The 12009-nt window shown below is 43.2% G+C and overlaps 1 protein-coding gene across 1 annotated transcript in view; it reads left to right on the top strand.

Moving 5' to 3' along the window:
• DLEC1 (DLEC1 cilia and flagella associated protein) overlaps positions 1–12009 on the top strand; it is a gene marked incomplete at its 5' end in the record, with an annotated part of 43026 nt that overhangs the window by 23414 nt on the left and 7603 nt on the right. The window contains 10 exons of the mRNA XM_084280577.1: positions 1309–1419; positions 1741–1871; positions 2559–2741; positions 3190–3257; positions 4388–4539; positions 5052–5155; positions 5876–5946; positions 7163–7380; positions 9138–9272; positions 11066–11188. Of these exons, the coding sequence (XP_084136703.1) occupies positions 1309–1419; positions 1741–1871; positions 2559–2741; positions 3190–3257; positions 4388–4539; positions 5052–5155; positions 5876–5946; positions 7163–7380; positions 9138–9272; positions 11066–11188 (1296 nt within the window). The remainder of the gene's footprint in view (positions 1–1308; positions 1420–1740; positions 1872–2558; positions 2742–3189; positions 3258–4387; positions 4540–5051; positions 5156–5875; positions 5947–7162; positions 7381–9137; positions 9273–11065; positions 11189–12009) is intronic.

The following is a 12009-nucleotide window of genomic DNA, read 5'->3' as shown; positions in this document are numbered from 1 at the left end:
CTGTTTACTGGCTTATGAGCAAGACTTCAACTTGAGACCAGCCTTGAAAGATTAGCTGCCAGTTGACATTAATATGCTCTTAGAGTCTGTGGGTCATCCCCAGGAGAATAGGTGGGCAGATATGTGAGGGGAAATAGGATTAAGCTGCCAGAGTGGTAAAAAAGTACCATGGCAGTTTAGGATTTGCATTTAATTCAGTAGAGCAAAGAAAAGTGTCTCAATTTTGTTTAAATTTTATATTCTGTGTGAGCGTCAGCTCATAGATTAGGACCCCTAAAATTAATGTCAGTATAAGCTATAGTCTGAATTCTCAGTCAGTGGAAATCTGAACAGGAGGTCAGGCACTAAAATGTATATATCTCATGTCATTGTGGATGCTGTGGAGCGTTCTTCCTCAGGTCCAGGTATCACCCAAGAAGTGTGATCTCTTCCAAGTCCTGTCACACCAAGACACCCTGTGTCTGTGTTCAGGCAACTGAATCCTGCCCCATCCAGGCAGTAGAGCCATGAGAAGCACTTGGCTCCCCCTGAAACAGACACCTACAAAATACTCTCTAGCACATACTAACTGTATGTCTGTTGGCTACAGTGGTAGTGTTGATGCCTGCTATGCATAAGTTAGGTTGATTAGTCTTTAAGCTGAATCCTGCTGTCAGTGCCTTTGGTCATTCAGTTCTACTCTGATATGCAGGATTCAGCTTGGCTGCCTACATAAAGGTGTTTGTGGTCAACTGAGGTGTCATTAGGTGCCCAAGACATCCTAACTGAGTGTGTGGATGGTAGAGGACCTATAGAAAAATGTGTTGGAACACCTGGAGCCTAGGAGGGATATCCACAGTGTTTTACATGGTATCTGATGTTTGTATGTGATGAGCAACCAAGCTGAACCCCTGGATTCATGCCATGTGCTTTTTAGTCAATTAGGGAACGTACCAACACCAGGATTGTCTCTGTAGGCCACCTCTGTAGTCAGTGGAGAGAGAGAGATGGAACCTGTAGCATCCTGTTCCAATATCAGCTAGGTTGTCTTTACCCTGGAAAGGTTTGTGGCTGTGAGAGGGATGTCAAGTGACTGCTCCCAGCTTCAGCTGGACAACTGAAGTTGTTTGGAATGAGTGTGACATGAGGATCTTATCAACCATGAGGGAATTGTAAAACAAACCTCATCTCAAGAAACTCTATGTGTTGCTGCCTGAAAGTGTCCTAAAGCTTAGAATAACTTTGGTTTTGTTGTCTTCTTTGATCTGAAGAGAAGAATTTGTGCGAATGAAGACATTTAACTGAATCTCTGTCCTTTCTGTTCAGCAGCTCGTTGGAAATCAGGCAGCTTTCTGCTCTGCTGCTGTCTCCCCAGCCAGTGGCACCTTAGGCCCAAATGAAGAAAAAGAATTCTGTGTAGAGCTGTCAGCCAACATTGTGGTAAGTTGAAAAATTGCTGCAATATTATCAAAACCATTTTTTTAATCAAAAAATTATTAGAACAGTTTTAGGCTTATGGACTGATGTGAGTACAAAGCCAAGAAACAGCCACAAATGTTTACCTTGGTACTGCCTTCAGAGCAAGTCTGATGCTGGCAGAGAATGCACTTCAAACAACCCAGTGAAAATTTTCAGGATTGTGTTGTTTTGGCTTGAGTTCATTGAGGTTTCTACATGTTTTTTGAATAAACTTCTTAATAAGGCTGTCTTTCTTCTGTGATGTTTGCTTTGTTCTCAAGGAAACTACTCTTCTCCTTCCAGGGTGAGCTGAAAGACCTTGCCCTTTGCTGTAGCATAGAAGACATGATTGAACCTCTCCTTCTGAGCATTTCTGGGGAGGTAAAAGGACTGCATGTCACCTACTCAGTTCCTTGTGATGATGGAGTTGCCAGGTAAATCATAAGTTTATCCTTGAACTGAAAAAAAATTACATCTTCCCAAAGAAAACATATAATAGTGAGGGGAAAAACCCCACTTATCTATGTAAACTTCATTTCTCCTGCTGCTGTAGGCAGCAAGGACAGTAAATTGTGCTTTCCCCCTGGTAACCAAAGCGTGGGACCTCTGCAATCCCTCCCCTGTTTGAGTAACAGCTGCTTTCTGGAATGCCAAAAATTTGCAAATTCAATTATTTGATGTGAATTTAGAATTACAGAATTATATCCAGGGTCCTATATTTTGAACCACTAAGTTTCATTGTTGTGCTGTGAGAAAAGATGAATAGAATTCACTTTGATTTGGTATATCTTGACTAATACATACTTTCTCTTTCTGATATGCAGCATGATTACTCTTCTTTGGAACACCCTTCTCCTTTTATACATTTTTATATAAGTAAAAATGACTTTAATTTGGTTGGTTGGCATGTTACACATGATAAAAATTCTACCCCAAAATAAATCCTTATGTGGATAGAAGTTAAAATAATGAAAAGCAATAAATGCTGATGACAAACATCATAGCCTGCGTGGTCCTTTCATGCTGGTCATCACAACCAGGCTGTGTATTCCACACACTAAAATCTACTGAAATTATCTGTGGCATGGTCCTTTAAAACAAGTGTCCTTTTTTTCTGACAGTGAGGAAAGACAAATGTCACAAAGCCCAAGAGATCTTTTGGACTTTGGATCTGAAGTCGCATTCAGAGATGTAGTAAAGCGTCAGCTACTTCTCACCAATCACACAGGAATCAGTGCTCCCTTCAGACTAGAAGCTGAGTATTTTACTGCCCATTCACTTCCTCCAGAACAAGCAGTTTCCCTGTAAGTCTTCTTCATAGTGACCCCAATACTAATTTAGGTCTGGATTAAGCATTCTTGCCTGTCATGAGATGCACTTTCTGCCGTGGGGTGGTTTTTTCTAAGCTTTTACTCTGGCAGTTGTGGGAATGAATGGTGAGGTTTCCTGCCAGAACAGGTAACTTGTGTTGTAAGGACAGAAGATTTAGCTGGTGCAAATGGCAAAACATTGTTGCTGCCAGTGCACATAAGCTGGTTTACACTGGCCAAGGCTCTGTTGTGTTAGACTGTATTCAGAGCTTTACAATTCTCAAGTTGATCCACTCCTAAGGATATTACTTTCAAAAAATGCTTTATAGACAGACCTCCTTTAAGTTGGCTACTACTTTAGGAGTCAAGCAGAGTCCTGCTCACTTCACAGAAATGTCACTCTGGTTGGTTTTGTTTTGTTGTTGTTTTTTCTTACTCCAAGCTCCTCAAGCCACCTGGTGAAGAGAAGGCAGCCCATCACAAAACATGCAGCCAGAAGAGCATGGCCAGGTACAAAAATAGCTGTTAATCCCCACAGTGACAAGAAGGCAAAAGCCAACTACCATATTCAGCATTAAATGTGGCAGTCAGGCACATCATTTAATCCTTGGAGTATCTGGCTAAGCCTACGCTGTTACATGATTTACTTCCTCAGCTCATTCTTCTGTTTGAAAACCCACATTGCATAAACATGAGATCAATCTCTCCCCCCACTTTCTCCTCCTCTCTCTTTTTCTGGGAACCAACAGTCTGAAACTAAGCCTGGTGGTTCTGGTGCTAGTTCCCTCCCAGCACAGTATGGATGACATGCATAACGTTTGACTATTTCCCTCCTACACTCTTCCAGTACCAGTGCAGCAGGGTTTTCTCCCCTTTTTATATACCCTCCCCACTGTGGAAAGCTACAGCACAGCCCATCCATCATTTCTGATGTGTTGTACTGGAAAATAATACTGGAAGCCACGTGAGACCCAGGGAGGGGGAAATGGGAGTGAACCTCTACAAAGCGTGTCTGTGTCTCCTGTATCCAAAATAAAACTTGAACATACTGGTACCTTGCCATACTGTTTGGTATCTGTTACAAAGACAAAGCTTTTCAGCTGTTGAGTTAGTACTTCAGATTGAAAAAATGCTGTTCTGACAGATTCCATGCAAGCTTCTTGATTTAGAAGGCCAGGTGACTCAGACTGCAGAAAGGCTTTGCTCTCTGTAATTCACTCTTTGTGTTGAAGAACACACAGAGGTAAACAGGCAGCTGCTAATAGGAAGATATGCAGTTAGCATAAATTCCAGCTTATTTTTCTCAAATTGAGGGTGTGTTTTCATGTAGCCAGTTAGCTCCTTGCATTTCCCAAAGAGTCTTGGATCAGGTTGTTGGAAAGGAGTCCCTCTATGAAGTAATCTCTGCAAGAACTAACTCTCAAAAAAGAAAAAAAAGAGATTAAGACCCACTGCAGAAGGGAACTTGGGTAAAGTGGAATAAATGCAGGTTGTGTAAATGATCCCAAGGGTTTTTTTTTTAAACCAGTGAAGTTAAGCTGGTTAACACCAGCTAAAAATATGTTCCTGTATATTCTTTAAAAGACTTTTGTTCCCTTTGCTCAAAATTCATCACATTCTTCTTTGCTATCCTCCTTCAGAGTTTGCAGCAGCAGTGCTCTCTCATGGGAAGGGAGTAGCTTTCCACATACAGCCTTCTACAGGAACTCTGAAACCCTTCCAGCAGCTAAGGATAGAAATCACAGCTTACAACAACATGTGGGGAGAGTACCAGGATGACCTTGTGTGTCAGGTAGGTGAAGTGATGGAAGGTTTTACACCAATTATATTTTCCAGATTCCTTTCTGTTAAAAATCCATTTTCAATTTGTTAGGACTTCTGTGAAAACTCAGGGTAGATGTTGCAATACTGCTGCCTCCAGGGACATGTCGGGAACAATTGTTTGCTCTTATGGTGCATGTTTTAGGTTTGGGGTAACCTGTGTACCCCTTGGGTGGTTTCACATGCCTTTAAAATGGCTGAAGTACTTTTGATTTATAAAATCTGTTTGGTAGCTGGCCAGTGCTCTGCTCTACCAAAACAATATATTGTGTTGTATGGAAAAGCCACAGGGAAGCTCATGAGCATATGAGGTATTGTATTCTCCTGCTGAGAAGAGCTTTCATTAACATATGAATTTGGTGCTGTCAAAAGAAACCAGCCAAAAATATTTGAAAATCCAATCAGTTTTCAAAGCATAATATTGTAACCCTGTGAAATAAAGTTTCATCTTGATTCTAATAGCAAAAATTCATTTTTTAATAGGTGGGAGACTTACAACCTAAATTAATTCCTATGCAAATGACTGTGAAAGGCTGTCCAATCTTCCTGCAGATGACAGGACCACAAACAGAACAACCCATAATCAGGTATAGCCCAAAATATTGAAAGAGAAGTCAGACATTTAAATACCATTGGACTGTAGCCAATATACACACTCGTTCCCATCTTTTTGTGATGTAATGAGAGGGTCAGCAAAGTGACTGTCAGGGTACAGTATCTGTTCCTGTAACACCAATACATTTGTGTCTGATGGTATAATTAGAAAGGAATCTGCATACAAGCCTTATCAGGTCTGCCAGCAGTTCACAGAAGTTCACCCATTCCCATTCCAGTCTCATCCAATTCTGTGGAGATGGAAACTGGTACACAGTGGCAGTTATCACCACCTGCAGTTTGTTTTTCCCACTCCATTCACTTGGTCCCAGAAAAAAAGCAGCCCTGAGGTAAACAGGGGAAGGTTTAAGCCCTCTCATGGGGCAAGTTGCATGTGCACGTCTCAGTAAGGGTTAGTTCATGGGCATCAGGGCTTGGCCAGCTGCTGTACAGCATGGCTGCTTCTTTCTGACTTGCTTTCACAAAAGCTGACTTCACATCTTTATCCTGAAAGGTCTGAGGCAACAGAAGACCATAAAAGACTGATTATCTAAAGCAATGTTGTACTTCATGCTGTAGGCCACACTCTCCCTGATGGCTGCTGTTAACAGGCTGCCAGTACAGCCACTTGTAAGCAAGTCTTCAATGGAAAATCACTTCAGACATTCACTTTTATTTTCTGTGTGTACTAACAGCAAGGATTCCTTCCCTAGGTTTGGCACTCATATCTCTGGAGGGAGTCCTGTTGTTCGGAGGGTCCAGCTCAACAATCCTTCTCCCTTTGGTAAGAGTGATTTTAGTACAGGAAACACAGACACTGGCGTTGCATTAGAGAACCCATTAGTGTGTTAATTGAGTTCTTGTTTCCTCATCAGGATGGTTTTTTGTAAAAGTAACAGTATATAAGAGAATATCAAAGCTCTTTTCTAACTTGGCTGATACATAATGACAGTACCAAGTTGTCAGGTCTTTATGTGCATAGTAGTATTTACCATTATGGCATTACTGCCATGGGTATTAGTTTGCTTTCTGCAACAGTGAAGCAGGTAAACTCCAGCCAGAGTGTAGTAATTAACTCAATGTGTTGTTACTATGAAACAGCACATCCTATCCCAAGTGTCAGGGCTTTCCCTCATTGAAATGATAGAGATTCAGGATCTTCCATCCTGGGTTTGTGCATGTCTCACAGCACTAACACTTTTATCTCCTGAGTGAGATTTTAAGCTCTTCAGAGCAAAGGTCAATCACCTTGCTTTACAAACAAAATACTCCTAATTTATTTTAGTGGTAACAAAAGAATAGTTTAGGGCCTAGAGAGTAGACAAATGGTAATAAGGACATAGCACATGATCTTAAATCACTCTAGTTTACAGCAAGCATGGAGATGTGCTTTAACACTCTCACTACAAGGACATCCAGATGTTTGAGTGTGTCCAGAGAAGGGCTACAAAGCTGGTAAAGGATTTAGAAGATGAGGAACAGCTGAGGGAGCTGGGATTGTTTAGTCTGGAAAAAAGGGGACTGAGGAGAGACCTCATCACTCTCTATTACTACCTGAAAGGGGGTTGGAGTGAGTTGGGGTTGTCTCTTCTCCCTAGTAGCTAGTGACAGGACAAGGGGAAATGGTCTGGAATTGTGTCAGGGGAAGTTTAGGTTGGATATTAGGAAAAAATTCTTTACTGAAAGGGTTGTTAGATATTGGAACAGGCTGCCCAGGAAGGTGGTTAAGTCACCATCCCTGGAGGTGTTTAAAAGAAGAGTAGATGTTGTACTTGGTGACATGGTCTAGTGTTGGACCCAGTAGGGCTGGATAGATGGTTGGACTCGATGATCTTGAAGGTCTTTTCCAACCAAAACCATTCTATGATTAATACAAATTTATTTGCTAGTAAATTTATTTGCAAGTAAGTTCATTACTTGATCTTCTTCTCTGGTACCAACTAAGCTAAGAGTCTCCTCAATGATGAGAATTAATTGTCCTTTCTGCCTTTTCCATTCAGACATCCGCCTGGACTGGGAAATTTACAACCGAGAGAAAGATGATAAAAAGCTGGTGGACCTGTTGATGTTCTTTGGAGACCCTTTTCCTCCTAAGGCCAGGGATGAAAATGAGACTGCATCAGCTGGTAGCAACTCAGAGTCAGAGATCGTGTTAAAGTTGGATCAAACTGCCTTTCCCTGTGGAAGCATTTATCCAGCTTCACAAACCACGGATGAGGTCAGCTGTTAGTCTGGTTTTTATGCTGCTGCTGAGATACATGATGGGTTTCTTGGCATGAAATGATGAAAACAATAACATGCAATATAACTTGTAACTAAGAACTGGATTGTTAAGAGAAATGTCAGTTCCTCTCAGTCAAAAAAGCAATATGTGGGTAAGTGGCTATTGGTGTCAGCAGCTTCCAGAATGAGCTATAAGCAAACAGCTCTTTGGCTTTTCCTGTTCTCAAAGCCATTAAAGAAACTGATCAAACACTTTTAAAAATACTGTTGATGACAAACTAATGCCATTTTTACCTGGAAGTCTTTAGATAATCAAAACCCTTGAGGTTGGGTTCACTCTCCTCATGGGTGCTTCGTGGTGTCAATGTGTGCTGTAGTCAGGGAGCAGAATCTAACCTGCCAAGTTCAAGTTGCAACTAATCTTTTGGAGGTATTTATCCCAGGCCCAAATGTGTGTGTGTGTTCTAAGAACATGGTAACACCTATTACACATCAATCTTGATTGAAATATGGCAGTTTACTGTCTTGTAGGGCTGGGAGTGACAGGGAGAAGCTATATATACTTTAGGGCAATGAAGCTGGTAAAGGGTTTGGAACACAAGTGTTATGAGGAGTGGCTGAGGCAACTGGGACTGTTTAGTCTGGAGAAGAGGAGGCTGAGGGGAAATGTTATTGCTCTCCAGAACTACCTTAAAGGAGGCTGTGTTGAGCCGGGGGTCAGCCTCTTCTTGCAGATAAGTAGTCATAGGACAAGAGGAAATGGCTGCAAGTTGTGCCAGGAGAGGTTCAAGTTAGAAATTAGGAGTGGTTGGCATTGAAACAGGTTGCCCAGGGAGGTGGTGGAGTCACCGTCCCTCGGGGTGTTCAAGGAAAGGTTGGATGAGGTACTTAGGGACATGGTTTAGTGAGTAATATAGGTGGTAAGGGGATGGTTGGACTAGATGATCTTCGAGGTCTTTTCCAACCTTAATGATTCTGTGATTCTCTGGCAAAAGCTTTACAGAAAAGATACTAAGATTACTTCTTCCCTGTTTCAGCTCAGAAGACTCAATTGTTGTGAATACACCTCTGAAGTTTCTTGTTTAGAAACAAAGGAAAGTTATTGCCCTAGAGTATTGGTTTGTATAATGGGCTAGAGCTGTTTTGGTTGTGTGTCTCCTGACAAAACAGGTCCCCAGCATGCACGTTTCGTAAGGGGTTTGAGAGCAGTTTTAGGAGCAAACCTATGCATGTAAAAAATCATGTACAGGACACATCCACATGTCCAGTTTTGGTGCCAGAAAGAAAGAAAGTGGAGCTGGCCATACTTTGGGACTAGTGCAGCAGTTCCCTATACACATCACTTACATTCCTCCTTGGCAGTGTGATGGTTAGGCTGAGGGGAGACCTTATCTACAACTACCTGAAGGGAGGGTGTAGAGAGGTGGGGGTTGGTCTCTTCAGCCAGGTGACAAGAGGTGGGACAAGGGGGAATCATAGAATCATAGAATGGCACAAAGCTGCACCATGGCAGGGTCAGATTAGATGTTAAGAAAAAAGTTTTTCACTGAGAGAGTTGTCAGTGCCTGGAACAGGCTGCCCAGGGAGGGGGCTGAGTCACCAACCCTGGATGAGTTTAAAAAAAGGGTAGATGAGGTGCTCAGGGATATGGTTTAGCATAGGGCAGGAACAGTTGGACTTGATGATCTTAAAGGTCTTTTCAACCTTGTGATTCTGTGGTTTTAACCATTCCCCTCCCTTGTGTCCCTGCAGTCTTCAGGCACTGACAGCAGACAGAAGGAAATTGTCACTCAAGAACCTACAGTACAGAAAATCGTCTCTGTACTTATACGACCTCACGAAGGGGTTCCTGCAGACAGCCCCTACTCCATTGCTCCAAGACAGATAGTAAGCTTTTACACTTTCTTTGTGCTTACAGTTAGCATACACAGCAGGACAGAGAAGGGGGAGGAGGAGGTACCTTTAGTTTGGGGTAGGGACTGCTAAACAGTCAAGCTGGGAGGCTTTGGGGTCTTGAAGATGACGATGAGAAGAGTTTGCAAAGTTGACAGAAAGCATCCCACCTACATTTGAGCAGTTAGCTGATGACTGGAATTAGGTGTTCAGCTCCACTAAGCTCTCTGAAGAGGTCTCTCCTGGTCTTCTTACTCAGCTTGCTTCCATGAAATGTGTGGTATTAGGTAGGAAGCATCCAGCCTGAAGCTGTGGCACCAGGTTATTTAGATGTGGCAGAGCTGGAAAACAAGCTGCTGGGAAGGGGATACCCTGTGGATAAACACTACTTCAAAAGTCACTGGTGCAATGAGGGGCCAGTGTCACAATTCCTTAGGAATAAGATAAAGCAGGAGGAGGACTGGAAAGATCTGGCTGAGTGACAGTGCTGCCCAAAACATCAGTGTGTTAGCTTTGATTCTTAAATACTAGTGAGTTTTTTGCCAAAGGCTTCCAGTTACAAGTTAGAATGAACTAAAGATTATATAAAACAAATAATTACAGTGGTGGCACCTCAAAGAAATGAGCTTACAGTCAGCTCTGGGGTGACTGAGGCTGAGAGTTCAGACCAACAAGCCTCTCATTGTGGAGGGAGCCTCTGTCAGGTGTAGCCAGCAGCGAGCTTGGCCCATGTGGAGTGGAGTTGATGCCTATGGAATCATTCAGGTATTCCTCTGCAGAAATAAATGTTCCCCACATGTCTACTCGTGCTCCAGGAGGGTCTGTTGGCTCAGGTGCTGTGTAGCACAGCTGGCCAGACCTGGCTCACATCCATGTCTGAGCAACTGAGCTCTCTGAGACCACAACACACAGACCCTGCAGTGTTGTGGGACGTGACAGAGCTTACTAGCTCTGCTCTGGCCCTGCTAGACCTTAGGCAGAGCGTTTTTTACCCTCCTTACCACTCTTAAGCAGGGAAACAAACTACAGGGAGAGCTGAGGTACATTTAGTAGAAGCAAAACTAGGTCCAGGAAGACCAAACATCTGTGACCAGTGAAATTGGGAATTTACATCTGCAGTAGCCTAAAATCAATACATACTGCATGGCCCCTGAGCTTAGAAACTCTGCTAGACAGGAATTGGCTCTGGAGGGAGATGGCACAGGCTTTTCTGCAGCAATAGCAGGATTTAATCATAATCTGCATGTTTCTGCAGCAAGAGCAGGATGGAGCTACAATGTGCATAATGCATCTAAGGCAAGGAGAACCTATCCAACCTGTAAATCCCAGAAAATCCACTGGAGCTGGCAATGTTTGATGACATTCCCTGCTGTAGTGTAAAATAAAAAAACACCCCAGAGTGAGCTGAATTGTAAAATACTTGTAAATCACACTTGTAAGTCTTCAAACAATGTTTCTCCTCTGTGAGTGCTGTTGGTGAATTGGGCAATTTTTTTACAAAGAAGAGGTACATACATAGGTATGTGTACTTAAGGAGTTGGTTTGTGACTCTGCTTGAACTCTGATGCTAAGGATAGTTAGTGGCTACACTGATTTTTTGGCAGCTGAAATAATTAAGTCAGTTTTGTTGTCATATGTTGTCATTTTAGTGCAACCCTGAGCATAGCCCATCCCCAGGAGATGTCACGCTGCTTGTGCAACCCAGTATTAGCAGCTGAGCACAGAGGATGCTTGTGCAATCCCGGGCAGCTCCCTGCGCTCCCTAACCATTTGTCTCCTGCCTGCAGGTGGTTCCAGGAGGTGGCAGCATCTCCGTTTGCATCTCCTTCACCCCACGCGTCCTGCCGGAGCCCGTGTGTGAAGCGCAGTGTGAAGGGTTTCTGCTGGGTTTCATGAGCCTGGACGATGAAGTAAGTTGACTGTCACAGCAAGGCTAAAGATGACCAGAAAACAATCCTTCCCCTTCCTGTAATTTCTGTACAGGCTGCTGTGTACCTGGACATAGAATCACTTAGGTTGGAAGAGACCTTTAAGATCGCTGAGTCCCAACGACAGCCTAACCCTGCCTAGTCCACCTCTAGATCACATCCTCAAGCACAACATCTACATGCCTTTTAAATCCCTCCAGGGATGGTGACTCCACCACTTCTCTGAACAGTCTATTCCAGTGCTTGACTACCTTCTCAGTAAAGAAATTCTTCCTTATCTCTAACCTAAACCTCCCCTGGTGCAGTTTGAAACCATTTCCTCTCATCCTATTGCTTGTCACCTGAGAGAAGAGACTGACCCCCATGTCTCTACACCCTCCTTGCAGGTAGCTGTAGAGTGAGACAAGGTCTCCCCTCAGCCTCCTTTTCTCAAGACTAAAAAGCCCCATTTCCCTTGGCCACTCCTCATAGGACTTGTGCTCCAGACCCTCCACCAGCTTTGTCATCCTTCACTGGACAAACTCCAGCATCTCAACATCCTTCTTGTTGGAGTCTGTGCAGATGTTCCTCTACATCCTCCCTTGTTTCTTTCTTGCATTGGAAACATTTTGGGGTGGGAACAGCACCATGTGCTTACATTGCCTGGTGCAGTAGACCCCAGGCAATTTGAAAGTAGCCCAGGATTTGAAAAGCCATCATGATATCAGGTTTTATTGACAATGATAATTAATGCTGGGGACTGCTGAGTCCTGTTCCTGGCTTTGCATCCACCTTCCTGTGGGAATTTGGGCAGCGTTCTGGGA

This window comes from Gallinula chloropus (assembly GCF_964237585.1).
Source record: "Gallinula chloropus genome assembly, chromosome: 2".
NCBI classification, from domain to species: Eukaryota; Metazoa; Chordata; class Aves; order Gruiformes; family Rallidae; genus Gallinula; species Gallinula chloropus.
This window is presented reverse-complemented; position numbering and strand designations above follow the sequence as displayed.